General features: G+C 42.2%; 1 protein-coding gene across 1 annotated transcript in view; it reads left to right on the plus strand.

The window, feature by feature from the left end:
• The first annotated feature begins 1,693 nt into the window (after window positions 1–1,693).
• Window positions 1,694–27,480, plus strand: part of TBX20 (T-box 20) — a 34,148-nt gene continuing 8,361 nt past the window's right edge. Inside the window, exons 1-6 of the mRNA XM_027665035.1 lie at window positions 1,694–1,820; window positions 3,961–4,195; window positions 5,471–5,635; window positions 10,851–10,959; window positions 16,457–16,615; window positions 20,073–20,149. Coding sequence (XP_027520836.1) covers window positions 1,694–1,820; window positions 3,961–4,195; window positions 5,471–5,635; window positions 10,851–10,959; window positions 16,457–16,615; window positions 20,073–20,149 — 872 coding nt within the window. The remainder of the gene's footprint in view (window positions 1,821–3,960; window positions 4,196–5,470; window positions 5,636–10,850; window positions 10,960–16,456; window positions 16,616–20,072; window positions 20,150–27,480) is intronic.

The following is a 27,480-nucleotide window of genomic DNA, read 5'->3' on the forward strand; positions in this document are numbered from 1 at the left end:
GGTAAAGCATTTGGGGGCCTTTTTGTTCGTTTGTTTTCTTCGGGTTGATGTCGACAGAACCGTTAGTCTCGGTTTCGCTGTGTCAAGAGGCGATGCTTCGCGATCTGGCTCTCCCGGGTCTCCGACCCCGGGGCCGGCCGGGCTCTCCCTTTTCTCCCCTCTTCCCCCGCTTATACCTGAGGCAAGACCGGGACCCCAGACCACGGTGGGCCACGTCGAAATCCTCTGCCAAACGCTTCAGGCGCTTCTAAATCTTCACATCCCGTTTGTGGTAGATACCCTATCTATTAGCAAATTCAGGTAATAAAAGGGCAAACCTGCAGTTGGTTCTCTCTGACCTCAAAGCAATAAAGCACTATTTCGTCTTCCCCACTTCATCTTCCCCACTTCACTGGTTCTGAAGGGCGACCCGAGTAATTATTTCTCCACATTGATTAATTAAATACAGCAGGAATAGGAGTGGCGCAGACTATACCTGACCAGGTATGTCATGGCTCTCGGCACAAGCCTGCATGATAAAAACGCTTGGATTCTGTTCTAGGCTTAAAAAGGTGGAACTTCAGTGACAAAGTTGCATGTCCTCTTGTGAGTCGTTTTAGCGAGCAAACATTTTCAGTCATATTTTCATTTAAAGGAATTTAATTAAATGCCCCGGGTTTTGTTTTATTTGTTTGGGGTTTTTTTTAATTTATTTATGGGAGTATGCTTACATTATATGTGTATAAGAGTATTGGTGAGCAATTTGCTTAAATCATTGCCTTGAAATAATCTGCTCGTTGGCACTATCAGCCCGACCCGACTTTCTCTCTGTTTTATGTGCTTGATCAATACCATCTAGTTTGGTGAAGCCGATGAAACGGACTTGAAGAAAACTGTGCGATCAGCGGCCCACGCACTGGTTTGGCTGGGAAGAGAACGCAGCAAGGGTCTCACCTGAAGTCGGTGGGGGAGAGTACGTCTGACCGGGATGATAATATTTGGGATCTTTTGCAGGAAAACCAAGTGCACGATCAGCCTTAAGGAACATTCTGTCCCAGCAGAAGGCACACAACGACGAAAACGGCTGCTTTGAAAGTTGTGGTCTTTTAATATTTGAATTCAAAATAGAAAATTGACACTCACACGCACGCACCAGAAAAAATCCACAATTTCTTTCCATCCTTTCAACGGCTTCTCCGCTGATTCTTGCCTCAGCAAAGCGAATAGCCTAGGGACCTTCTCGGGAGCATCCCCGGTCGTGCGGCCTGCCCCCCCCCGTTCCCGCCCCCAGGGCTTCGAGGAGCAGAGAGAGCACCCCGAACCGCAGCCGGGGCCCCGGAGGGGAGCGGGGCTGGGCTGCGCGAAGGGGGAGCGGCAGCGGGGAACCGTCCCGAGGGCTGGCCGCCCCCTGCCCACCCCACAGGCTGGCAGAGCCGTCCCCTCCCATCCCGCCCGTCCCTCCTCCTCCCGCTGCCCGCCTCCGCCCCCTCCCCCGCGGCCGGGCCGGGCCGGGCCGGGGCCCTTGACGTGTCCCGGCGCCGATTGGCCGCTGGCCGATAGGATCTCCGCGGCCCCACGTTAAGGCGGGGGAGCGCTCGGCGCCGGGAGCAGAGCGCTTCCCGGTATCCCGGCTCCACCACTCTCGGTCGGTATTCACGCCCGCCCCGTCCGGGCAGCGCCGCACCGAGCCGCGCCGCTTCTCCGCAGAGTGGCCATGGAGTACACGCCGCCCCCCAAGCCGCAGCTCTCCTCCCGAGCCAACGCCTTCTCCATCGCCGCCCTCATGTCGAGCGGCAGCTCCAAGGACAAGGAGTCCCCCGAGAGCACTATCAAGCCTCTGGGTGAGTGGGGACGAGGGTGACCGCCGGGCGTCCGTGAGGTGCGAAACTCCCCTCTGTCCGTCTGTCCCTGGCGGAGCCCGCTGGCCTCCCTGACTCACCCTTCTCCGCGCTCCGGTAGCCGGGGTCGGGCAGCGGCGTGTTCCCCCAGCCCGAAGGCTTCCCCTGCAGAGGGGAAAGCCACGCCACCTAAATCAGTTGAGTGTCTTCATCACCCACGGTCGTTTTCAGGCGAGGCTGTTTATGGCATAAACAGTTTCCTAAATTCCTCCAGCTTCAGCTATTCCACTTGTTTATCCAGCTTCACCATTTGTAGAATAATCTCACACCCTAAGGTAGTTTTATTTCTCTTTGCTGATATGAAATGAATCTCTTAAATATTTATTGCAAATCCTCTCTGTTTTTGAAGTCAAATGAGAAGACTCTCCGTTATCGTACCTAGGCTTACAAGGGGTATAAAACTTGTGCGTAGACCTGGAAATCCGTTTGCTCCACAGCTCCACGATGTAGGCTCATATAGGCTGTTTTACTCTTCATAGACCGGAAGGATTTTTGTAGTATTGCTTGCGATTTTTGGGTAAGCGATTTCGCTTCTATTCGGTTGCCTCCATTCAGAATCCTGAAAGTTTTTAAAAAACATTAACGTCTTCCCCTCATCTCCCACCCTCCTCCCCACCGAGTTTCTGAGGTCTGTCGTCCTTGCATGTATCCAGGAGTTCGCAGAAAACTACAAAAAATGTGTTAAGCTCTCAGGGCGCCAATGAACAGGATTACATTCAACCTTAAAAGAATTTAGAAAAGGCAGCTCCCTCAGCGTCTGCTCCATCTAATCAACTGTCTCAGAAGATTTCACATAGTCCAGGGATTCATTGTGAACTTTATTTTTTTAGTCTAGGTGCTAATGTAGGCCGGGAACGTTGTAATATTCCCATTCGGTATGTTTACAACAGTTTGTGTTAAACGTAGTGTTAGTGCTAGTGGGGATTTGTTTGTTTGTTTGTTTTTTCCTTTTTCCTGAAAACGCGTGTATAATTTAACTTTTCAAAAATTTTTAACTCCATCCCACACGCCATTCAGCTTTTAATCGAAGGGAAACGGCTGCCTGTAACTCGACTTTTATTAAGTGGAGATTAGGGTAAAACCTTTCCCTGGAGGGGTAGGGTGCGTTCGTGCACCACCCGTTCCTCGGCGCCGGGCGGCGGATCCGTCGCCGCATCCCGTGCCGCAGCATGGGGCCGAGGCAGAACCCGCTCAGCCCTGGTCCCTCCCGGCCTGGTCTACAGGGGAAACTCCAAGCGGAGCTGCTGAAGCCCTTAGAAACTTCCCGGGACTTGCAGGGGTGGGCGGCAGCGCCGGCGGGACCAGCCGCGGCGGGAGGGCAGAGTCAGCAGCAGCTACTGCACCCACGTAGGTTGCGCGGCCGCACGCAGCTCCCCCGGAGCCTATTTCTCCAAAGGAACTTGTTCAGCGTCAGCAAAACGGCTGGGAGGCAAGGCAGACCTGGTTTTCCGGGAGGGTGAGCCCGCGCTCGCCGTTGAATTAGTATTAAGGGTTCGCTTCCCCCGCGGAGGAAGTGCGGAGCCTGCGCTTCTGAGTTGCGCGCTCTGCCAGCGGCGCAATCTAGGAGCAGCCTCAGCGCTACCCCAGCGTGGCCCCGGTCCTCAACAGCCCCTCGGCGCCCAAAGCTCCCGTTTTAATGAGAATTAGTGACCTTTCCATGGAACGCCTGGGTTAGCAGGGGGGCAGCGCGCAGGGCCTGCTCTGCCCCCTCCGCGCCCCGCAGAGAGGGTCACAGCCGGGCGGCGACGCGGCCGGGGTCGCGCTGCCCCCCGCTGCCCCCCGGCATCTCTCCCAGTGAGCCTCTGGAGAGCGGCGCCGTTCCATGCTCTTCCTGGAGCTCATCTCAAAAAATCACCACCGCTGCTCTCAAAATGATGAGCTGACGCCTAAAGAACAAGCGCGGGTCTGCGAGTGTGCTGGGGCAGAACGAGGGCAGATGAACGACAAATGTCCTTTTATGTATATATATATATATACATACATATTTAAATAGCTTGTCTCGGCGGTCGCCCCGTCCTGGCTGAATGCCCCCTAGACTCTCTCTTTTTTTTTTCTTCCCCCCCCCACCCCCCCAACTCTGCAGAACAATTCGTTGAGAAATCCTCTTGCGCCCAGCCTTTGAGCGATTTATCCAGCCTGGACCCTCACGGGGATTTTAGCAGCAGCCCTTCGTCCCTGTGCACCGAGCCCCTCATACCCACCACCCCCATCATCCCCAGCGAGGAGATGGCCAAAATCTCCTGCAGCCTGGAGACCAAAGAGCTCTGGGACAAGTTTCACGAACTGGGTACCGAGATGATCATCACCAAATCCGGGAGGTAAGGCAGGGCAGCCTCGGGTTTTTTCTCCGGGCAGCTTTCCCCCTGGCTTTGGTCAGGGGGAAATAAGGCAAAATAACAGAACTCCCGCGGGTTTTGTAGCGGGAGAGCAGCAAGGCTGGGCTAAGGGGAGAGGAGGAGGAGGGTGAAGCCCCTTATTTGCCGCAGCTCCTCGGCGGGCCCGGCCCGGCGCTGCGCGGTGCGGTGCACGGAACCCCGCTGGGGCAGAGGGAGAGGCGGCCCGGGGCGGCAGCGCGGCGGATGGAATCCATCCGAGGGGTCCCAGTGGATGGGTAGAAATGTTGCTTCCCTTTTAATTCGGTCTGTAACAAAAACACCGCAGTGATTTTTGCGGGGCTGGGTTGTTACAGACCAAGGGAAACGCGAGGACGTGGGGAAGTAATTCGGTCAGAGCTTGACTTGGTTTGTTCTTTTCACTCGGTTGCAAAAACGCGCAAAAGAATCCCACGCCTTCTCGTAATCTCAAACTATGCCGTTTCGTCAGTAAAGCTTTTGTATTTGAGTCAGTTAAACGGAGTCCGGAGAAGCCAGATGTAATCGCCCAAGTTACTTTTTATTAATGTAGTTCCCTGACGGCATTTTTTTCCCTAAGTGGTGAGATCTATCGGCATTTTTTTTTTTAATAATATTAAAAAAAAAGTAGGTAAACCCCCTGCAATTTGAAGTTCAACATTTCAAATTGTTCAAAGGTATTTAACTTTATTTCTGTCTACAACAAAACCTTACACTTTTAAATTGTGTTTTGTCAAAACTTAAGTACCGAAAAGAAAGTTTAGTTTTGAAAATTCCGCTCAAAAATATCGTGAGCAGGCTTAGAAGAACACTTATCCAAAATATGTGAGAATAATAACGGAAATAATTTCTGCAATATTTCCCTAACAGTAGTATGGATGCCATAAAAATTAAAAAAAAAAAAAACTTTCTAAAGATGTATGTACCTTAGGTACAACTATTTTCTGAAATCACTGTGAACTTTTAACTAGCAGGCAAACAGTATATTTCTCCTTTACTTTTTATTTTTTACCTTTTTTTTCCTTTTTGTTTTCCAAATATCATTTGGATTTCAAGCTGCTTTTTCTCTGCCCATTGGCGAGATGCAAGATTTAACTTCCATCATGCTTAAACAGAACCAACAGATGCTTTTAGTTTTTACAGGTGGTTTAAATATAATTCTTACTTGTAGCAGCTTTTCAGAAGCTCTCTTATTTCTGTTCTCTATCCGCATATTTATTTTCTGATTTACCTTTATTTCAGGAGAATGTTTCCAACGATCAGGGTTTCCTTCTCGGGAGTGGATCCTGAGGCCAAGTATATTGTGTTAATGGATATAGTTCCTGTGGACAATAAAAGATATAGATATGCCTACCACAGGTCTTCCTGGTTAGTGGCCGGAAAAGCTGACCCTCCTCTCCCTGCAAGGTTTGTAGATTTTACTTCTGATCTTTTATTTTTCTTTACTTTTCTTTTTTTTCTTCCTTCAAGAAATACTTCCTATTGATTTTTCCATGCTGTTTGCAAACAGTGCTCTGAGATCTTGAGTCAATGCTCAACAGTTGGTTGCAAAACTGGTTAATTTTCTGTGATGTAGAATCTGGCGTCAAACCTCTGCTTGAGGTTTGATTTATACTGAGTTAGTTTGAGAACAGAATTTGTTTAAGGGTTCTTTTATACAAATGCTGGGGTTTTTTTAATTTTTTTAATGAAGTTTACCTTTATTGAGATAAGAACGCTTGAAAAAAAAATTATTTGTCTCTTGGCTCACCCTCCCCCCTCCCCCCCCAGTATTTGACCCCATAATTTAAACCAATCCAAGCACCACTAGCCAAGCCAAAGTGGAAATACTACATTACAGTTCAGTGCTGTTTATGCTTGAAATTATATTATTCCTCTAACTTATCCAGCGTTTGCTAACCAAGAATTCTATTCTTGCTTTTAGTCATCTCATAGACAGCAGGTAAAATACAGATCGGTTCTACAGCACAGATATTTCTTTTTTGCTTAAGAAATCATGACATATTCTGAGACATCAGGAAAAAAAATCAAATAAATTCTCTAAAATAAATTCCTTTTTCTATAAAGAAAGAAATGCTGTAGAAATTCAATTTCTAAAATCATTCAACTAATGTAATTAATGGCTGATTCCTTTCATCACTGGGCAACTGAGGCTGCAGCACTAGGCTGTACAATGGGAGGGCACTTCAGCGGAGACCCACACTTCATTGTATTCAGCCCAGCACTTCAGTACGTACTTAAGTCCCCAAGTCCAGTAAGACTGCAGCACATGTCGAACGGCTTTGCTGAGTCAGAGCCGGAGATATGAAAATAGTGGGGATGCCTCTCTGGCTTCAAAGAAACTTTTCGTGAAGGGCTCTGCACAGGGATACAGATCTGCTCCAGGTGGCTTAGCCTGGGGTTAAGAACTCACCTATTACAGAGGTAGAAATTAGAAGTGAAACACAAGAAATGGAAACAAATTTTTTTTAGTTAGTGTGAGTATAGGCATGAAATACTGCACAATTTCCTTATATAAATAGTTGAACTGAAATCTTGGTGACTGGTGATCTCTGGAAGGCTGCTCAGGGAAGTAAACAAACAAAAAGCACAACCAGAGAAGCTGTGATTAAAGACAGCAACCTAGGAGTTATGTCGGCTTTGTTTTCATGGCCAAAAACTCCTTTTTGCAATGTGGTTAACGTCCGAGGGCTTCATTTGACGTATTGTAATGGGCACTGATCAAAACCCAAAGAAAAAACATGGATCCTTCTCCAAAGGAGTGAGCATGAAAAGAAGAAATAACAGAAGGACAGAAATAGTTTTAAGGCAGGGTTGTCCCCTTCTTTTTTCTGTGTTCATGCCCCTTTTGGGATACCTTTAAATAGATGCTAATTTGCACTTTATCTGGCACAGTCTAGTTCAATAAGGAAATACAAGAACATAAGACAGGAAACTGATCCTTGTAATAATTAGCAACTGCCCTGTTGAGTGTTTTAAAGCTGGGGTCAAACTTTCTTGAAGTTTCATAGTTGGGGTCAAACCTTCTTGAAGTTTCATAGTTATTATCATTGTACTGTGGTAGCTCTTTAGGGTCCTCAGTGGATCAGTACCCCGATGTGCAAATGTGTATCTGTGCTGTTCCATTTTCAGGATACTTTGCCTCTATGTATAAATGTTCACCTTTCCTCTTTCATTTTCACGATGCTTAGCCAAAAAGACTATTGATCATACCACAGGCTTAGATCACTTTTTCTTTGTATGAACAGTACTTAAATACACATTTATGCACTTTGTCCTTTCTATGTTTCTCTTTGGTGAGAAAAAGGATGTCAAGAGGTTCAGTGTGCCAATGTTTGCATTACTAGTGCTTCTTCTACAGTCTTAATGCATCTTTTGAGGTGGGAGTCCTCAGTCTTGCTTGAACAGATTAAAAGTAGTACTCCTCCCATCTTGAAACGAGTTTAGTCCTGCTCCAGTAACAGGAACCCTTAATGAGGAGTGTCAGCAAGGGGCGTATGTGTGCTTAGCGTCTGGGCACTGGTAACAAGGTGCTTACTCCCCACACACATCACTGCCTGCATCTGCACAGGCACGATGACAACAGGGGAATTATTCAGAAGTTACATTGTGCATGGGTGTAAGAATTTGCAGGATTGAACCCCTTAGGTGGTTTGCTCTTTCCATTATAAAAATAACTTTCAACACTAAGACAGTTTTGTGTTGTTTTGGGGGGTTTCGTGTTTTTTGTATTTGTTTTTGGTTTTGTTTTTTGTTTGGGTTTTTTTTTGTTTGTTTTGTTGTTGTTTTTTTTTTTTTCAAATTAACAAGTATTCTGTGATTCTGTTTGAAAGATAAGCCCTTCAGGGAACTTTCTATTAAGACCAGTTTTATCCTTGTCTTCCTGCTGTCAATGTTGAAGACAAGTTTATGTTGCAACGAGCACTTAAATAAAAATACTTTTCAGAGACACTTTTGGAAATCTTCTAAAGTGCTATCTGGGGATACAGTTACTATGTGATATTTTATGTTTGTCTTCCACTTTGCTAAGACTGTGTGAAACATTAGTTTAATAAGTTTCAGCATGTACTTTTGTTTGATCTTCCTTTATCACCTCCTTTCTTTACTCAAAAGTTTGTCACTTTTTTTTAACTATATTTGTCTACAGTAATTTGTTTAATGAAATTATAGTGTTTACACACAGAGAATTCTAGGTAGGAAGCCTTTAAAAGGTATTATATTTTTCGAATTCTTTGAGACCCTATGGTAAATAAAAGTAGCATGCATGGAGCTTGTGAGACCAGACCGACTGGTAAACTAAATAGAGGGAGTGTGGTATCACATCACAAAATATGCAAGAAAGAAGCAGTACCTAAACCTTGCACATATCATGAAACATCACATACTGTGGAGCAAATTCATACCCAAATATGGCTCCTAAATCCTTTGTGAGTCAAAGCAAGTAGGCCCTCACATCTGGCTGGCCTTAGGCAGCTGAGCCCACACAAGCTTCTGGGGAAGCCTTGTGTGCTGCACTGGAATGTGCATATTTATCTCTTTAACCCATTTGCTCATGGTCTTGCCGACAACTTTGGCTTCAGAAAGCAATATGTCAACCCTCTTCTCTGAGGGGTACAAGCCTGGGCTGTAGGAGAAGTGTGTGAAATAGGTGTAGCTCACCAAATAGAGCCCCGTGTTGCACTGGAATCAATGGTGTGCAGGAAATGGGTAAATTAAAATTAGGTCTGTTATTACACTTCTGTAACTGATATTATGGTGCCATCCTTCAGTGATTTCCCTGTTGGCACTCTGCTAGTGTACAGGCAATTGGTAGTTTTAAAGCAGTGCTAAGCATTAACCACTGATGATGTAAAACAATTGTGCTCAGCTTTTCGACACATGAAAGTCTTTACTCATTCCCCCGCACATATTTGAAATACTTTGACTTTTTGGTCCCAATTAGCCAAATCTTGCTGAGCCTGACATTCTGTGATCACAATAAATGTTATTAGTTATCCAGACATTCAAAATTAGGAGTCAGGCTCCAAAGAGAAATGTCACAAGGCTGGCTGAAACATTGGAGGACATTTTTGTGACTCTTTTTTGCCTTCTCTAATTCAGGACTCTAAAGATTGAGATTGTCACAGCTTTTTAGAGGAAGGTAAAATTAATTTTCATGAAAGCTAGAATTCTTTTGACATAACAGGGTTCCAGGTCTTAGGTTTTCTGATACATCATCATTTTTTATGAGCCTTGCAGTGCAATCAGCAGAGTCAATAACAGTGAGGACACCTACATGCTAGGAATATTTTATTGCAACAGGCCTAGCATCCCGTTCATGAATGTAGCTAGAGCAGCCAAGCTGTGCTTCAGATCAATGTAAGGAAAACGTTCTGCACATCTGAAGTGAGCTGTGCCTGTAAAACTTTGGTTTCATTGTGACTTGGGGATTCTGCCAGCAAAAATGGAGAGTGCAGGATCAAATCTCCATCGTCTTAGAGCAAAAGAGCTGTGCTCCCTAGCGTCTTTAGTATGGTCATTCCTTGACTAGGGATCAGTGTAGCCTATTGGGGAGTTACACCCAATCGTTTAGTGGTTTTTCCATTCTAAAATCATAGCCCAACAACGAGAACAAATGTTTATCTTTCTAACCTCACATCTCAGTGTGTCCCACCCACCTAATGGAAGAAATCCATTCGTGTGGCCAAAGATATCACCCAAAATGAGAGTCAGGCCTCGGGGAGTGATAACTAATGCAGACAGAAGCAGAACAGGGCTGGTTTGCACTAGCTGAAGGTCTAGTCCAGCTCTTAATTCACTATTACAAAAGAACATTTGAGTTAAAAATTTTCAGCAATATATTATTCCTATAAAATCATTGTTTTTAAATAGCCTGGCACTTGTAATTAGTCTAGTCATAACGTATATATCATTGTACCTACATGTCTTCTTGTTTCCTTTTCTTCTGCTTAATTTCCCAAGTGGTGGATTGTTAATTACAGAGTTGCAATTAATTTTTCATGTCAGACCACTGTGCTGGACTGCAGCCTTCAACTTCTTATAAACAGATGTCACCACAGCGAACGTGTGATCGAGTGCAGGTTAAAATCATTATCACAGCTTAACGTTACAAATAAAGAAAAATGCATTTTTATCTACATTCCCCCATTATCTCTGTAATGACACTATGTTTTTTCTCTTGGTTCTGTAGTCATTGTTATTTTAAGTGCTTGTTAGTACAGCTGTGGGGAAAGACATGATCAATTTTTCTTTTGGGAAAAGACACAACAGGGAATGTCTCCATTTTAGATAACTGGATAAAATAATAGGTATGGTTAGGGAGCAGTCTAGCACTCAGACACAAGATTCTTCATCAGGTTCCAGTGAACTAAATAAGTCATCTGCTTTACTGTCTTTCATTATTAGCTGTTTTTCAGGCATTAATTAATTTGGGGGAGATGGTGTCTTGTTCTCGCAGCAATTTGTATTACCCTAAGCTGTCGGGAAATCTGTGTCCGTGAAACTACTGCATATCCCAAAAGCAAGATGATATGTGCTTTTTAATTTCATATGGAGGTGATGCCCAAGAACAAACCAAGAGGCGGGATTTTTTATGAGCAGACCTTCTCCCTGTGTTTTTTAGGTTGTATGTGCACCCTGACTCCCCATTCACAGGAGAGCAACTGCTGAAGCAGATGGTGTCCTTTGAAAAAGTGAAACTCACCAACAACGAGCTGGATCAGCACGGCCACGTGAGTAGCACTCCTGGTGTGAATGGGTAAAGGAACATCCATAGGGGAATTGCTCGCTTGTGCCACAGGGCTAAGCTTGCAGGAGAGAGACTGAAATGGGGAAAGGTTGTTATGGCTCCCACATTGTACCTCTCTTGGCCAGCCCTTAGTACTACAGTGAAAGAAGATGTTGTGTGAAGCTTGAATGTGTTTGGTTTAACACATTTTAGGGCTCCTTTGGGTTCTTCTGTTGTTGAGGAATAGGTAGCTTAAAAATCAGGGGTTTTTTTATTATTTTATAAGGTAGAGCCTGAGTCAACCGTTCGAATCATGGTCCTGCTACCATCAGAGGCAGAACATCCATCAGAGACAAGTTCAGGGTGGATATAAGCATCAAAGTAAGGGATAGAAGTAAGGCAGATGAGCCATTTTTCGTGCTTCTGCTTGCATTTTGTGACTTGGCAGTATGCTCTGCCACATGCAATGACCAGCAAATCCATGTGCTCTTACATGTGTGATTTGAAGCTCCCTCTCACTTCAGGCTAGAGCTCCTTTACTTCCAGACTCATTGCAGCCTGGGCATAGAGTCAGAAGAAAATACTGACGTGACACCAAAACAAGACCTATAGAATTATAAGAATAAATGTGCCTCAGTTGCCCTTGAGATAACTGTAGGTTAACTGCAAGTCGAAGTGTTAAAGTCTAGACTTGGGCCTCTAGAGGAGCAGGTCCCAGATCTGATTGGTTCCAGTTTGTTGTCACAAGCCTGGAAGCTGGAAGCTGGTAAATAGGATGCAAAGCTGCTGGCCATGGTTTACTGCTATCCTCCGTTAAAGGGAACAACTCCTTTAGTTACCTGACTGTCTACCGGTAGGTAGTAAGAAAAGGTATTGTCTGTCCTATCCTCTCCCCTAAAGTGATTGTGAAGTGCAGGATTGACTCGGTAGGGCGTCCAAATTGCAAAGAAAAAAACTAAAAGTGTTGCCTCTGGGCTTGGTGGTCCTCTCAGGGAAGGCAGAAGGAGCAGGGGGATGGATTTAAAGAAGTTGTTGGCTGAGAACAGGGCAGTTCAGAGGAGAGAGATTAAAGGCAGTGTTAGTAAATGAGGTGTTGGGAAGAGAGGAGTGATTTTGAATTCTAAAGCATTTGTAGCAGTAACTAATTTGTACAGCTGAATAATTAGGATATACAATGTATCAGAAATCCCTTTCCTAGTGTGGTATTTATTGACTGTGTGAAACAGCAGCCATTTGTCTGACCTGCGTTCTGTGAAAATGTTTCTCATCCAAAAGAGAATTTTTACTAATTTCAGGACCTGAGAATTGAATCACAGCCATGATCTTTTAAAATACATCCCGGAAATAACAAGAACAAAAGCATTTTAAAAACCCCAAGCAAACAAAAGAAAGCTCAGAAAGCCTTGTGATGTTCTTTTGTAAAGATCCATTTGTGGGTACATTGTTCTTGAATCCAGTTCCCACCGTTTTCCTTTCATGACTGGTGGAGAATGTATTTTTTCCCCTCTCTTTTATTTCATAATAAGGGCAAAGCTGAAGATTTGTGGGCTCTATCACCGAGTGATGATAGAGCAGTATACGTGCGCACTTAAAAAGAAGCATTTTTCATCATAACAGGGGCCATGTGTGCCTCTAATAAAGGGCTTGCAGCAGTATATTGCAAGCTAGTTAGGAGCAGTGCAGTTCCCAGAAGCCCAGACGAGTATAAAGAAGAAGTAGGTTGGAGAAGCTGTCGGGAACAGAGACATGACAGAGCAAGAAGACATAATCGTCTCAAATACAGGCAGTGGGAGAAAACTATCCATAGTGTTTGAGATACAACCTTCCCATTAATTTCCAAAGAAGCAGTAGAGGTTGATCCCATTCTTTACACAAAGGCAACGTGGATGAAAGTTTTGCGTGTTCAGTTAAGAATAAGCCCTGAAGGCTTGATCCTGTGTTGAGATTTGCCTGACAGGTATTATGCCTTCATGGAGCACTCCCTTTTTAATATTTTGTGAATTTTTATGTTCCAAATTAGGGTATCAGGTTTTATATGAAACCTTATTGAAGCTATGTAAATACCACCATTGGATGATCAGTAGAATAAAGAAAGAAATTAATTCTCTGGAGCCTTTAAGAAGGGATATCATGTGCTACTGCCCATGATATTTCTGAACTCCTGTGTACTAAGAGAAGAGGAGAACTGAAGCACCATCTAAAATCTCTCCCTTGAGTTTGAAAGAGCCAGTCTTTACTGGTGAGAAGTTTTTAGTTATGTTTGATAAAGTGTGTTGGTTTCTGAGGAAGTTTGGATGACCTAAAACATGCCTTTGGATACAAGTTGTAGGCAGAGAAGCTAGATCCAACCTGATTCCATCTTGTTCTAGTTGCTTTCTTTCTTCAACCTCTAGAAGACAGTTTTGGGAGTTCAGGTAATTGTGGTGTTTTATTTGTAAGGTGGTCATTTCCTGAAAAGGATTCTGGAGAGAAGAGAGGCCTTTGTTTGTTCTAGCATTTGTTTGTTTTCTCCTATTCCGAGACTTTTGGAGTTGGCAAGTATTTCTGCATGTGTACCTTCAGCAGCATGTGTAACCCCGTAGCTATGCACATATTCTCCCCAAGCATCAGGCAGAAGTCTTATCTCTGTGTGCATGACATACAGCTTGCTCTGTGGAAATGCTTTCAGATATCCTTACCAGAGGAAGGAAATGGCTCCTATCTCTGGATTTTTATAGCTGAGTGAGTAATTCCCATTTTTCTGGCTGTGAAACATCTATGAATGTGACTTTTTTCTCCAGATTTCTGGTGATGTTTTTCACATAGAGTACTTTCTTTAGGACTTCTGGTTGCACTTTGTTGGGGTGGCATAGTTTCTGGTTTCTGGTGAGGTGAACCATGAGTGTATACATTATTGTAATTGCTTTTCTGGCATTTACAATAACAAAACTTAAACACATGAATGTTTGCAAAAGCAAAGAAAGGTGTGAACACGGCCAACGAATAATTGTGAAAGCAGAGATTTTGGAATAGCCACAAGGAGTTATGCCCAGGATTTTTTAGAGTCAACCACGCAGAAGTTAGGAACTTCCATGTTTTTGGAAAGAAAACTTTACCTGGTAATGCTATTCTTTGGTAAATATGGAAGCGGCATTCACAGCACAGTTCCTGGATTCAAAACCACCTTCAAAGTTTGCAGCTGGCATCCAGATTGCCTCTGGTGACTGGTTTGTAGCCAGTGGGAGCCAGATGCCTACAAACCTGCCTGACCTTACAGCAATCAGGATCCTGTAAGGAGGGATCCTGGTCATCTGCCCAGCTGCAGGCTGTCAGCACAAAGGTAGATGGGGTGGCTGGGGGCCTGTGGCTGGGGGGCTGCTGTGAGTATATGTGTACCTGATGTTTCTTTTGGGGCATGCCAGTGTAAGTATCACAGAGCTGGCATCGGGGATTTTCTGTTAGCTACACTATGTGGGCAGGGCACTGCTTGGACTTTGAGACCACTCTTGGAGGCTACTCTGTGAGGTCCACCCTGTGTATCTAAATAGTTTGGGCTGTTTTGATGGTCCTAACACAAGAAGTTGAATGGATATGAAGGGGTACCTTTGTGCTCACTTTATTATCAGTGAGTACTACAACATTAGCTGCTTGTGTTGGGGGGTAGGTGGAGCACTACATGTACAGACCCTCACATAAGGGAAATAGTGACCTTAACCTTGGCTATGGATCTTTTGTGACCTTCTGGATGTATTTGGTACTTGTTTTGTACCTGAATGACCAGACTTACCTCTGGTGAGAACGAGCAAGGTAGAGCATCATGGCAGGGGATGTTATGTTTGTGCACTTTAATTTTTTGAAAACTTTCATAAAGGATTACGTGATCTGGTTTTAGAAATGTAGTTTCTTTATCACAATTTGCATTCACAGAGGAGTAAAGACAAGGGCATATGTGAGAGCTGCTCTGTCACAGCTTTTTCCTCCTTCCACTCGGCTGGTGCTCAGATGTAACGCCTTGGTGTCGATATCATGGCCACTAAAGGCAATGGAAAGTACCAAGGTCTGTGGGCCAGCCCTTCAGTAAGCTCATCACCATGCATAAACCTCCTTTAAAATGTCTTTTCCATCTGCCTGGAGCACTCCAAGTGATTAAGATGGTAAGAAAAAATTTTACGTAGAGACGGAAAAGTGCTAAGGGTATTAAAGGCAAGGTCCATGGCTGTTGTGTGTGTGCCTGTATAAAACGGTGAAGTGCTTTGAGAAAGGACTGAGTTGGTAAAAGCAGACATGCAACATTTTAAGGGAAATGGTTCCCTGTCACTGTAATGACTTTCCTGATGCTGTATGCCTTCCCCCAAAGTCCCAGTATGCGTCTTGGTAATATTTGGCCCCAAAGGAGCAGTAAAGAAGATGCTGGTCGAAATTGTAGCCATGATAGAGCTGTCTCTAAGCTCTCCACTCCAGTGCAATGGGCAACCTTTCTCGTTGACTGAGTTGCAGCATGAAATACTGCACCACTTCTGTTGTGTTTCAGTTGAAGTTAACGCTTCCTGAGGAATGCACATTAGCTATTCCAGATGTACGGAGCTGACTGTAATGTCGTTATGGCCCCTGCAAAATAGAACCACCCACACCAATGCCAATTTCGTCTTGTGACTGTGATTATATCCAAAACAAGGGTTGGTGTGAGTCGAGCTCTGTATTTAATTCTTATATTGTAATACTGTGGTTAGAGGCAGCCAAACAGGCCTCCAGCCAGTGGTAACTGAAGCAAGTGGGACTCTCGGTTTGACTCCAGTGAATGTTGAAATTGGTTAGTTGGTACCTTTGGTAGGTTTAGAATTGTTTTGCGAGCTCGTAAACAATTATTAATGAGGACAGAATAGCAAAACCTTGTCATTTTGGGGTTCTGTACTAGTTTCCCTCCTTGGTCTCATTTTTGGTAGTCTGCGGTAAAGAGCATCTATGAAGTAATTTGTTTTAAAGGTTTGCCACAGTGAAAGGATCCATGGAGTTTTATTTTTGGTCAGCCGGTTTGGGCTGCTGCTGGTGGTGGGTTTTTGGATGGGCCTTATTTTTTCTGTCATTTTTTTTAGAGGGATTTGTGACTGTTTTCATTCTGCACCTGCACATTTTTGCAAGTGGGGACTCTTGGTCATTAGCTTTCAGGAGTTACATATTTACACCTCCAAATGGGGCACACTCCACGAGTAACTAATTCTGTGCGTAAAAAACACCTCATCTGTAGGAACAGGTATTTATGCTTCAAAAAATGCATGCTCACCAGTGGCGTAGGAGTGAGAGGAGACTAGCTCCTGGGATGCCTGCTTTTCCACCTTCATTTCCTGGAACTACCCAAAGGAGCAGGAGAGTTTTGTTCTGAAAACCAGCCCCTGGCTAGTTAGATTTCAGATGTCTTCCCTGCAGTGTTAATAAGATGGGTTTTTTTCCCCTATGGTTTTATAGCCTTCAAGTGTCCTGTCAACCTTCCTCTCAGGACAGTGCTTTGTTGCTCTTTCTTGCAGATCATTTTGAACTCCATGCACAAGTACCAGCCAAGGGTACACATCATTAAGAAAAAGGATCACACGGCTTCTTTGCTAAATCTGAAGTCAGAAGAGTTCAGGACGTTTATCTTTCCAGAGACAGTTTTTACTGCTGTTACCGCCTACCAGAATCAGTTGGTGAGTACAGTTGCTAATTTTTACAGTTATAACTAAATTCCACCCTGCTAAAAACTCCTTTTTGCCCCATCGAAACTAGGAAAGTTTCTGACATAACCTACCTTTCCATGACAATCTTATTCATATTCAGGAGTAATTCCTAAATATATGGGTATTGTACTACTGACTTCAAAGAGCCATAAGGATTATTTATGAGAGTAAATATGACAAGTGAGAGGCTTTCTTTCGTCTTCCCTTCTGTCTATACAAAGCTGTTTGCATATTAACATTTAGTCATTTTCTAATTATAGCTCATTAAAGAACTATTCTTATTTGCAGTGATCTTTCATGCCACAAGCTATGAGCTGAGAGAGATTCTGGTTTGCACATGATGATTTCGTGGGCTTAAAAAGTTGACTAATTAAGCAGTAAGGCTCAAACGTAAGGAAAATCACTCAAGAGATATGCTTTTCAGAGGCTGCCCAGATTACATCCAGATGTTTGAATTTCAATTTGCATGCTAGTGAATAATATATACAAAATGGAGGCGATCATAACAATGGATTGCTAATGAGTAATTTTAGGAAGTCTATAAACAATAAGAGACCAGAGGCTCTGCTTGACAGTGGACTGGGCTTTAATATTTAAGTCAGTAGAAATACATTGTTGCCTTCAGCATGACTCAGAGCATGCATTAAGGGCTTAATGACTGTGGCACTTTGAAAATAAACCTATTTCCCTCTTTAGTTCCCCAAGTTAAGAAAAATATAAGTACTCTCCAAGCACGTGGGCAGGCAGCATCACAGAGTCAATGTACCTGATGGATTATTTAAAGAAGTCGGCATTTCTTAATATGAAGCAAAAGTAACTGGTTTTGAAATGCTATGAATGAAAGGAAACTACTGCATAGAGGGCCAATGAAGCTCTGAATATAATAGTAGTAATATTAAGTCAGTCCTATCACAGACACCATATCCTGCTTTAAGGCTTCGATGTATTGATTTTAAACTCGGGTTTGTATCTGAATGCTGCAGAAAACACATTCAGCACCTGGCAATCTCAAGAATATGATGTTTGGACAGGCAGTTAGATTTTTTCATGTAACTTTCTATAGAAACCAGCAAAATAGTAACAAGTACAAAACCAGCTAAACCTGGAATTTATTTCTGTAGGATGGATTTTTGTCTACAGATGATATTTACACCAGAGATGTTTCTAAACTAACCTTCCCAAAACACATACATTGAGTCCTGGAAAATTTCTCAATGGAACATCTCCGGAACCCCTAGAGGCTGATGTTGTCATTTTATTTATGACTAATGAAAATGGAGCCTTTTTTCATTTTTGCCATTTCTTTCAGAACTGTTTTAAGGAGGGATTGATTACATTTCTGGAGGTTATTAGATAAAAGCTAAATACATTACACTTTCAACAAACTATCTCATAATTTAAGATTTAAAGGGCATGCATTTATTTAAACAGTCAAACCACTGCCACAGAGTTGAATTGTAGGTCAGATTTCATTTTAAAATGCTTTCTAGCAGATGTTCTCTGATTGTTTGTGAGACAGTCTCTCAGGAAGAATATGGCCATAAATGATTGTGAGTCTCATCTGGATTTGGTGGATACAAAAAGTTTCTCTTGTGATGTCATACCAAAACTTTAATATTAGGAAAATGGAAGTTTGATTGGTGAAAATATGCTCAAGAGATGAATAGACATCCTTATTGTTCTGTAGTGCAGTTGGCTTGATGTGTTGGTGATCTAAGTCAATGGAACTAGTTAGAGCTTGTCTTTTTTCAATGTAGTTTTCATAATGCTGCCATAAAAACCTTCACTGTACGTGAGGGACTGACTTGCCACTCTATGCAACATCACCGTGAGTCAAGGGCTTATGGATATCCTGGAATTAGAATGAGACTATAACTAACTTTCTGAACTGTTTCAAGGTCCTTGTGATAAGGCTGCAGGGTTGTTTCCATCAGTTGTACCTGTATGATGGGACAGCCTCAGACCCCTGACCAGTACTGAGGTCCCATGGTGTTTGATCAGCCCACTGAAGACCATCAATTAAAAACTCAGGTTTTGTCTTTGTCAGCACATCCCTTCCTCTCTGTATTTCCCTCCCAGAAGACCTCTTTCTCAGAATTAAAAGTTGGGTTCAGTTGTCCTCTTTACCTTACTTTTTTTTATTTTGGAGGAGAAGGCATCCTGTTTTGAAATACCTTTGTCTGATGAGAGCACTTTATTGTTTGAGGATTTGGAAAAGATCCTTTCTTTTTTTTTTCTTTCCTGAGTCTTGAGGCCCAGGTATTAAAAAGGACGTTGTGGCCTCCTCAACATAGTTTTTTTGGAGGAAATTTAGGCTGACAAAGCCTCTTAATATGAAATGTTGAGAGATGTTTATTTTCATGGGCTTACTCTGGAGTTGATCGCATTCACTGCCTTGCAGGATGGTCCTGTGTTGTACCTCATCAAGCTATAACTCCCACTTACAATTTTATTTTTAACTCCTGGAAGGAGAGTGGCTGGAAAATCCAAATATTGTAATGATATCTCAGGTTTTATTCACCAAATCTAAATTGGTTGGACATACAGAAAATTTGGCAAGGACAATAATGTATTTTTTTCCTGCTTCCCAAAAAAACACATTGAAAGCCACTACCATATGCCTGAGAAGTTTCACTGCAAAGTTAGGGGGATACTTTGTGGCAGAGGGACTCCTGGTCAATGTGTTGCTCTGTCAGAATAGGAAGGCTGACTGGATGACTGGACAGGTTTGTATAGGTTTGCAGCTGCTTTCGAATAAGAGTTTTGATTGCAAGATCTCTCATTTTACAGTGCTCTGATAGTTTCAGTGGGGTTACTCCTTTAATCCAGGTTCAGTCACTTTAAATATGAGTTCTCCCCAAATTTTTTCTTCCCTTCCTCAACCTCTTTTCATACAGAATCAATTAAACTGCCCAAATGTGATGGCTGGTAGGCCTGGCTGATAACCTTCCCATCCCAGAAAAAAAAGAAGAAAAAAAAAGAAAAAAGGGGTGCTGAACTGAAGCCATGTCTTCAGGTCTGCAGATGGCAGCTCCTAGTTCAGGCTCTTAGTAGTTCATGTGCAACTCCACCAGTAAGGCTTAGCTGTTAGCAGTGTTATTTGCATTGCTTGTGGAAAAGACAACCTGATTGATGCTGGTAAAGTATTTGGAAGCTGTAATGCTGTACGTGGGTGAGTTCCTCCTGCTGTGGGCAACATGAAGGGTGAGCCTGCTGTGTCTTTGGATCTTTCCATTGCCATATGTGTAATACACCCTGGTTTGCCTCCTCAGCTTTGCAGTGCCTTGAGAGCTGCACACAGACACACACAGACACACACAAGGAACACGGATAAAATTAGCAGTGAATTCAGAAGGATGGATTGGTTGACACTTTGTACGCTGCAAACACTATATTCATGTAATGTTGCTCCTTTCTGTGTTTCCAGATAACTAAGTTGAAAATTGACAGCAACCCTTTCGCTAAAGGATTCCGTGACTCTTCCAGACTCACTGATATTGAGAGGTAATGGGGACTTTCTGTTTACTTTGCATGTAGATAAGATAAAGAGAAGAGACAGTTTGTAGGAAAAGCATCCTTTCAACTCCTCAGAAGCTATGCATTTTAATGTTATCTTATTGCATATAGTAAGACTCCACCACCTCCTTTAAAAATACTTATAAACTTTATAAAGAAAGAGCTGTTTTGAGTTTTGGCATCTGTTCCAGTTGGGGCCAATATATTTCTCTTCCTAAGGGGGCTTTTTGAAGGGGGGAGAGGGTCAGTTTTACAACTTCAAAATGAAAAGCTTTTTTCTTATCATGCCATTTAATCCTGTTGAGGGCTGTGAATTGGGTCAATGGGAAACAAGGGCAGTGGTCCTGTGAAAAACATCTTTACACTCCCTAGTGCTCAACACAGTGAAAAGAAGAGAGGAGAGCTCCCAAAATACACTTCAGCAGTCCCAGACGCTGAATTAGCATTTATTGCCATCAGGATGAATCCAATAACTCCCACTCTGACAACAAAGGTGCCATTTTTGTTTCACAAAAATTGTACTGCAGGCTGCACTGGAGGAAAGTTTTATCTGGAAACTGTTGAGTTTTGTGTCTGTACAGCTCATTACAAGCAACTGCTGCCATAGGGACAGAAGCATTACCCACAGCTGAGTAGTAAATAAACTTCAATCTCTTGGCAGCTTTTCAGCACATCACATTTTTATGATATCGTGTCAAATAGTTTGGCAAATGAAGCAAATTAAGCTGCCTGTGTCCTTTAGGCTGGAAGAGAACTTGATGGAGATGGATATAGCACATCGAAATTTTCCTATGAGCACACAATCATGAAAGAAAGTTTGGAGAGGCCAAAACCCTCCAGGCTCCTATGTGGGGATATCCAGATGTGTATGTGAATCATCTTTCACAGGTGCATATAGGAGACAAAGTGCTCACTGGAGTCATATTCATAGAGCTAGGCAAAGTCTTTACAGCATTTCAAAAGTACATCTATCTAAGCAGGTCCATGGATGGGAAATAGTGATATACTTTATACCTTACTGGTGACTGGATTGTTAGTGATCCATTGAGTAAATGGGTAAAAGAACAGTAATTTGGGGAAAGAAAGCTTGCAGCTGCAGTGCACACTTGCAAAGTTGTTGAAACTTGTTTCCTAAGTGAAAGCCTTCACTGAAAAAAAAAAAGGCAGATTTATTAAAAATAGCATAGCATGCTGTGTTGACAGAATACTGAGGTAAACAACATCCAAAGCTCAGGTTTGTATCCAAAAAATAGTCAAGAAAGGACCCGTTGGAAGAGATTTCCTTGTTTTACAGATAGGAGACATCTAACGATACAGCATTGCAAGGGCGGAAAGAGTCTGAACAGATAAGCTGGGAGAAAAACTTAGTTACCTCTGTGCAGATGAAGGGACTATCGTGGTGCTGGACATGAAGGGAATTTTTCCAGAGGACATCTTATTATAACAGCACATGGCATGGAGTCAGAAATGCTGAGCATAAACTGCAGTGCCCTTTTGTTTATTGATAAGTGTAAGAATAGAGTCTGAAACAGGCAGCCGAGCCCAGGCACGAATGTTACCATGAAAGATAAGGCAGACAAATGTGAAGCCTACAATAAATACAAGAAACAGAATGTGAAAAGTATTGAAATTACATTAAAACTCTGGATTTGAGAGTCCAAGTTTGGTTAAGGTCTTATTTTGACTTGAATTGGAAATCTGAGCCCTGATTAGCAAACAATAGTATTTTAAAATACAAAACCTGCTGCAAAACACATATTATCATGACATAATAAAAGTGTAACATGCAAGAGGGCTGGTAAGAGGTTGTTTGAAAATTTCCAAAGTTATACAATATAGTCCAGAAATACCAAGGGTTTTATTACGTTCTGGAATTAAAATATTTGGGCAGATGAGAATGTAATTCTCTAAGTGCCCACTCGTTCTATAGATTTCATCTTAGCACCAGCAAAATTGCTTAAAGAAATCTGAAATAAAACAAAAGGAATAGCAAAGTGAGATATGACAAGAGGAAAAATTTCTTACTTGATGTCTATTGCAACATGCATTACAAGTAGGTGAATATTGAATAGTGCAACATAACTCTTGCTCAGCCTAGTTGGAAATGTGGTAATTTCTGTAAGATAACTGCTGGAGAAAAATACTTATTTGCCAGGGAAAAGACTATGAAGGCCAAATGCACACTTGTGCAGCTCTTGAAAATGGAATAGTTATCTAGAAGCTGTGAAAATACTTTCCATGCACTCTTCCCTAAGCAGGCCTGCATACAGCACATGCATGAGTAATCTACAGTGTGGTGCAGTGATCCTAATGGCCTCCCGTAAAGCATCCTGTGATGTTAGGGCCAAGAGAGCACTCATTTATCGTGAGTTCCAGCTTTTCCAAATGACCTAAGTAGTGTGAAAGCATACAGAGCTTTGTATTTCATTTCCAGGTATTTAAGCCTGCTTTTTCCTAAACAGCCTTTGGGGAGGGAAACAAATCAGATCAATTGATCTTTAGAGACCTAAAGAAATTAAATTAGTCTGGAGTCAGTTACTGCACTAAACCATCCAGTAATTGGATTGCTCCTTGTAACTGATTGAAAACAGCCTCTATCTGTAACAATATAGGGAGCTTTTCTTTGCAGTAGATCTGAGAGAAAAACACATCTTTTTATGACATGATGACAGAAATTGCACTTTTTTAACCTAATTGAATATGATTTTATAAATATGTGACTTTAACGATTTCAGGCTTTCCATTCTAGATTTATGATCCCTCTGTAGGAAATTCAAGCTGCAAATGCCTTTAGGATTAAATCTATTGGCATTGTATGTGTTGGAGTTAAATAATATGTGTTAAGGTAGTGAAATTAGCAAAACAGTAGAGGAAGTAGGTAACAGCAAAGCTATTGAAATGCTTGCATTTTCTTTTGTTCTTGTGTAAATACAATGGAATGGTCTTCTTGTATTCATGGCTATATATGCAAAGTTTTTAACCATTGAAAAAATCTTTGCTGAGTTTGGTATATACGGGTTTTTAGCAGGATGCAAGATTCCTTCCACAATCAACTCTTTCCCAAATTACTTGTGGTAATCTATTTACGGCAATGGGCAGACTTTATCTGGGGCTACTGTGATTTAGATAAGTTTCTGATTCACCTTTTGATCTTTTTATGTAGTATTTACATTTCCTCTACTATAAAAAAGCTCCCACAGTGGTCATGATTGAAAAAACCAAACATTTAGCAGCAATTGCCAGAATGTGAAGCTTAACATGCTGTGGTGTTAACTATGGGATGCCAAATGCAGTAATGGGGATGAATGTGATATTTTTTAATGGTAACCTTTGTGAAAAAACACTAATACAGGTTTTCTAATGAGAAATTCACTCTGGAGATAAGATTTCAGGGAGTACCTTTGTGATTTTGCTGAAGAAAAAACTGCCGAAGACACAAAGAATGCAGAGGCAGAGCCCAACAGATGAATTTTTTTATCTTGAGTATGAATTTTTCTTTTAAATTGTTCTGAAGAATCAGCCTGTTAAAATTAAATAGGTAAATAAAACCATCATTGTTACATACCATTCAAACAATTCAGTGAAAAAGGTGATAATTTCAAGAGCATGAGTCAACAGAAGACTACTGAGTCATAAAATAATGATCCAACAAGAACTGAGAGATCATAATCATGATCTGAACATGCTTGTTTATTTGACATTGCTAGTTTATTTGCTTGTATGTGATAGGCAAGTTCAGGGTGTGGACTTGTAACTATTAAAGACAGTTTAGTGAGTATACCCATCTGCACAAGTCCAGTAATGCTTCTGGGAGGTAGATACATACTTCAAGAGGCAATATGGAAAAGTATTGGTTGCACACCTAAGCAATTTTTAGGCAGAGAAGGGAAGGATGGGGTAGGCAGGGTGTGAAGTAAGAGAGCTGCATCCCAGCTGGATTTGCATGGTAATAAGTTCAGAATTTTCCCCTGAGGAGCTTCGTGTATGATATATGGAAATACATCGTACTGGCTTACAAGGCTGTAAGCAAAATGGATGCTAATGCCTGGATATAGGCACTGCCCTACTAAAGTATGAGTCAAAGCCATATGCTTGATGATGTGCTGTGCACAACAAACTCTCTTCCGTCCCTTCCCTGCTCACCTCACAGAGCTGCCTTTCCCCCATTTCCACTGCTTACTGCTCATCTAGAAGAACTTTCCTGACTCTTGAAAGCCCCCTACCAGCAGCCAGAAATACACATATATACACTCTGTGATCTACTCCCATGTCTATAGTTAAGCAGAGCTTTGTCATAGTTCTCCAACAACTCAAACTCCCAGATTATCTTTTACCCCCAGCTAGTTCTCAGTCTGTGAATGTCAGCAACCAGCCACGAGATATCATCTCTGATGTTTAGGTTTGGAGAAGAAGTGAAGTCCTGAATTTAGGGAGAAATACCAGAAACTCTAGTACATAAATGCCTCATATCTAGTGCCATGCCAGATATTGCTGATGCTTTTCCAGCCTTCAGCTGCTGCTCCAAACGGGTGGGGGGGATTATCTGTATTTTCCAGATCATTCCTTCCAGAACACTGCAGATGGCTTGATGTCTTAGCACATCTTCAAAGCACTACCTGCCTTTGTTTATACACCTGATTTATTCACTTCAAATCTGGTTCCTCTGACTTTGCTTATTGTTAGCCAGGCAACTGTTCCTTTTTATCCAGCAGAAAGCCCTCTACGCCAGTTTAAACCTCTTTAATTCCCAACTTTTTAAGCATGCATACCCTGACTCATTTTCTACTTAGTTGTGCTGTTACCTAACTTTTTACTTATGCAAAATGGTATAAAAATGTTTTATTTTTCTAGTAGTTTCCACTCAACTCATGCAGATGTAGTGTGTGCATGACAGTAGGGGATGATGTCAAATCAGACCTACGGTTTCACCCCAGAGTGGGTTTTCCAGGGACTTCTCCCAGTCACTGTTTCAGTACTGCTCTCTCCTCACCTCTCATCTTCTGCCTACAGAAGTAAATGATTGCAGTCACTGGGTGAGGTGGAGCTCCATGGGGCTGGCTATGTAAGATAGTTTTCTCATTTTTATTTGCAGTTGAGAGAAATGGAGTATATTGATAACGTCATGTTCCTTCTTCATAAATGTCATTACTTTTCCCATGTCATGAATTCAGCCAGGCTATGTCACATCCATATGTATTATAGCTCTCCCAGAATTGCTGGATTTTTACTGAGGGGGTGGCAGTAAAAATCACTGTGGAGGTACACTTGTTCTTTCTTCACAATCATCAAAACTTAGATTTTTCATAATTCAAGTCTCATTTCCCTTCTTTCTTAAAATTGTATATATTCTTGGAGTAGTGCATCCATCCAACACTTGCCCAATAGTTTTGACTTCATGTGAAAGTGTTTTGTGGCTGTGTATTAGCTTTTGGGCCAAATCAGAGTTCAGCTCATGTGGGCCAACGTAGCCTGTAGGCCTTGTTTCATCCCTGATTGGTTGGAATTGTTTTAGGCTAAGCAGTAGAACGGAGCTGTAATGTTTTGATCAAGGATTTGGTCCATACCATGTCAGAGTTGAATTAGGTTCCTATGGTCAGCCTCTAATATTCATCTACCAGTGTAAGAGCAACTATATGTAGCCAATTAATATGTCTGTATGTTTGTGCACATGTAAAATAGCAAATAAAAGCCACAGGAACACAAAAGCTGAGCAAGGGTTCTGACAGCATATGTTGTTCACTCATGGCTGCTGTTATGGAAATGTATTTGTTCCTCCTGTTGTGTTGTTTTGGGTTTTTTTGGGGTGATGTGTGGTCTTTTTGTTTAGTTTGTTTTCTGTAGTTGTTGGTTTTCTTAGTTTTTTGGGGGGGTTTTTGTTTTGTGTGGGGTTTTTTTTTACAGACTTGTTTTTAGCACTTGCGCCTTGGACAAATTAGTCATCTTTTCCCTTAAAAAAGAAGTTCTACTACAGTTTGACTTCCGACAAGTTTATTTTTGTGCCTTCTCAGTCCATTTATTCCATCTGTCTTCACCTCACCTCACTTCTGACGTCTTCTGTTATCTGGGCATTCTTCCAAACATACTAACTGGCAGCTACAAAAAAAGGAAACCTTTGAAATGCAGAACTAAAGAAGTCATTCAGGCTGCAAACTGATAATTCATACACTTTATATCCTGTTCTGTATTTTTCTTTGTGTTGGACTGAAAGGCCAAGCAAAACATGGTTGTCAGTTTTATTATTTTACTGTTTTCCTGCTATTATTTTTTATTGGGATTGCCTTTCCTTATAAAGAAAAAACTAAAAAACAAAACAAAAGAAAAAAGCAACCCCATGACACTCGGAACAGAGAGCAGATTCTGAGGATATCCTTACCTTTCTACATACCTAGCACTTGGATAGAAAGAGGGGGAAAAAAGAGGTAATGCTAAGAAGCTGCTCAGCTTTGCTCTGAAATTTGTACCTCTGATAGCCATTCCTGAAGCAGTAACTTATGCAGAGGACATAAGTTCAGAGTGCCCAGCTCTGCCACCTGCTTTAGCACATTGTATTCAAAGGAGCTTGAACCTGGCTCCCAGTTCAAATCCATGGTAAGATCTTGGGTTTGGTGTGTAAAGTGTTAGTGAGTCATTTGTCAACTACATAAGGATTTTCCTATCTATTTTTGGTCCCCTGAAGCTACTCTATTGAGCTACTAAAGGCACTATTAACTAAACAAGGCCTAAGACTCAGCTTGTAGCTGCACAATATAAAGCATCCCTAATTGGAAGTTTAGTTTTGGAATCATTTGCCAGCAGAGACAAGAGTGAAATGTTTAATCAAGAGGTCAACCTGCAGAATAGCAAGATGCTCCTTATGCACCCTAAACCCTTGCTAATTGATGAATTCTCTCAGCCCTTCATATCCTTTGGTTTCAAGTTCAAGTTTTGCTGGTTTATTTCTTGCACAAAGGAGAGAAGTGCTTCATTCGTAATAAGGTTTATTGACAGGATTGGGCTCAAGGTGCGCTCCTGTTGGAATGTAGATTATTGGGATTAGCCTGAGCTCTTTTTCCCTGTTACCTCTCCTCATGTTTGTCCTGCCTCGGCATCTTCTCTGTGGGTGTGCTTGCCAATATGAGCTTAGTTTTTTTCCTTTCCATTTGGCACAAGGTTCCTTTGCCTTTTTCTCAAACAGCTTCAGTCCCTAACTTACTCTTCTCCAGCCTGTTACCTGCTACTATTATCCAGTTGTAAACATTGCAAAACTTAATCATAGTAAAAAAAATTTGTGCTTATGTGCGTGCTTTTTCTCCTCCTCTGGGTATTTCCAATATATTTGA

This window comes from Corapipo altera, unplaced genomic scaffold (genome assembly GCF_003945725.1).
Source record: "Corapipo altera isolate COAL_440 unplaced genomic scaffold, ASM394572v1 89, whole genome shotgun sequence".
Classification (NCBI taxonomy): Eukaryota; Metazoa; Chordata; class Aves; order Passeriformes; family Pipridae; genus Corapipo; species Corapipo altera.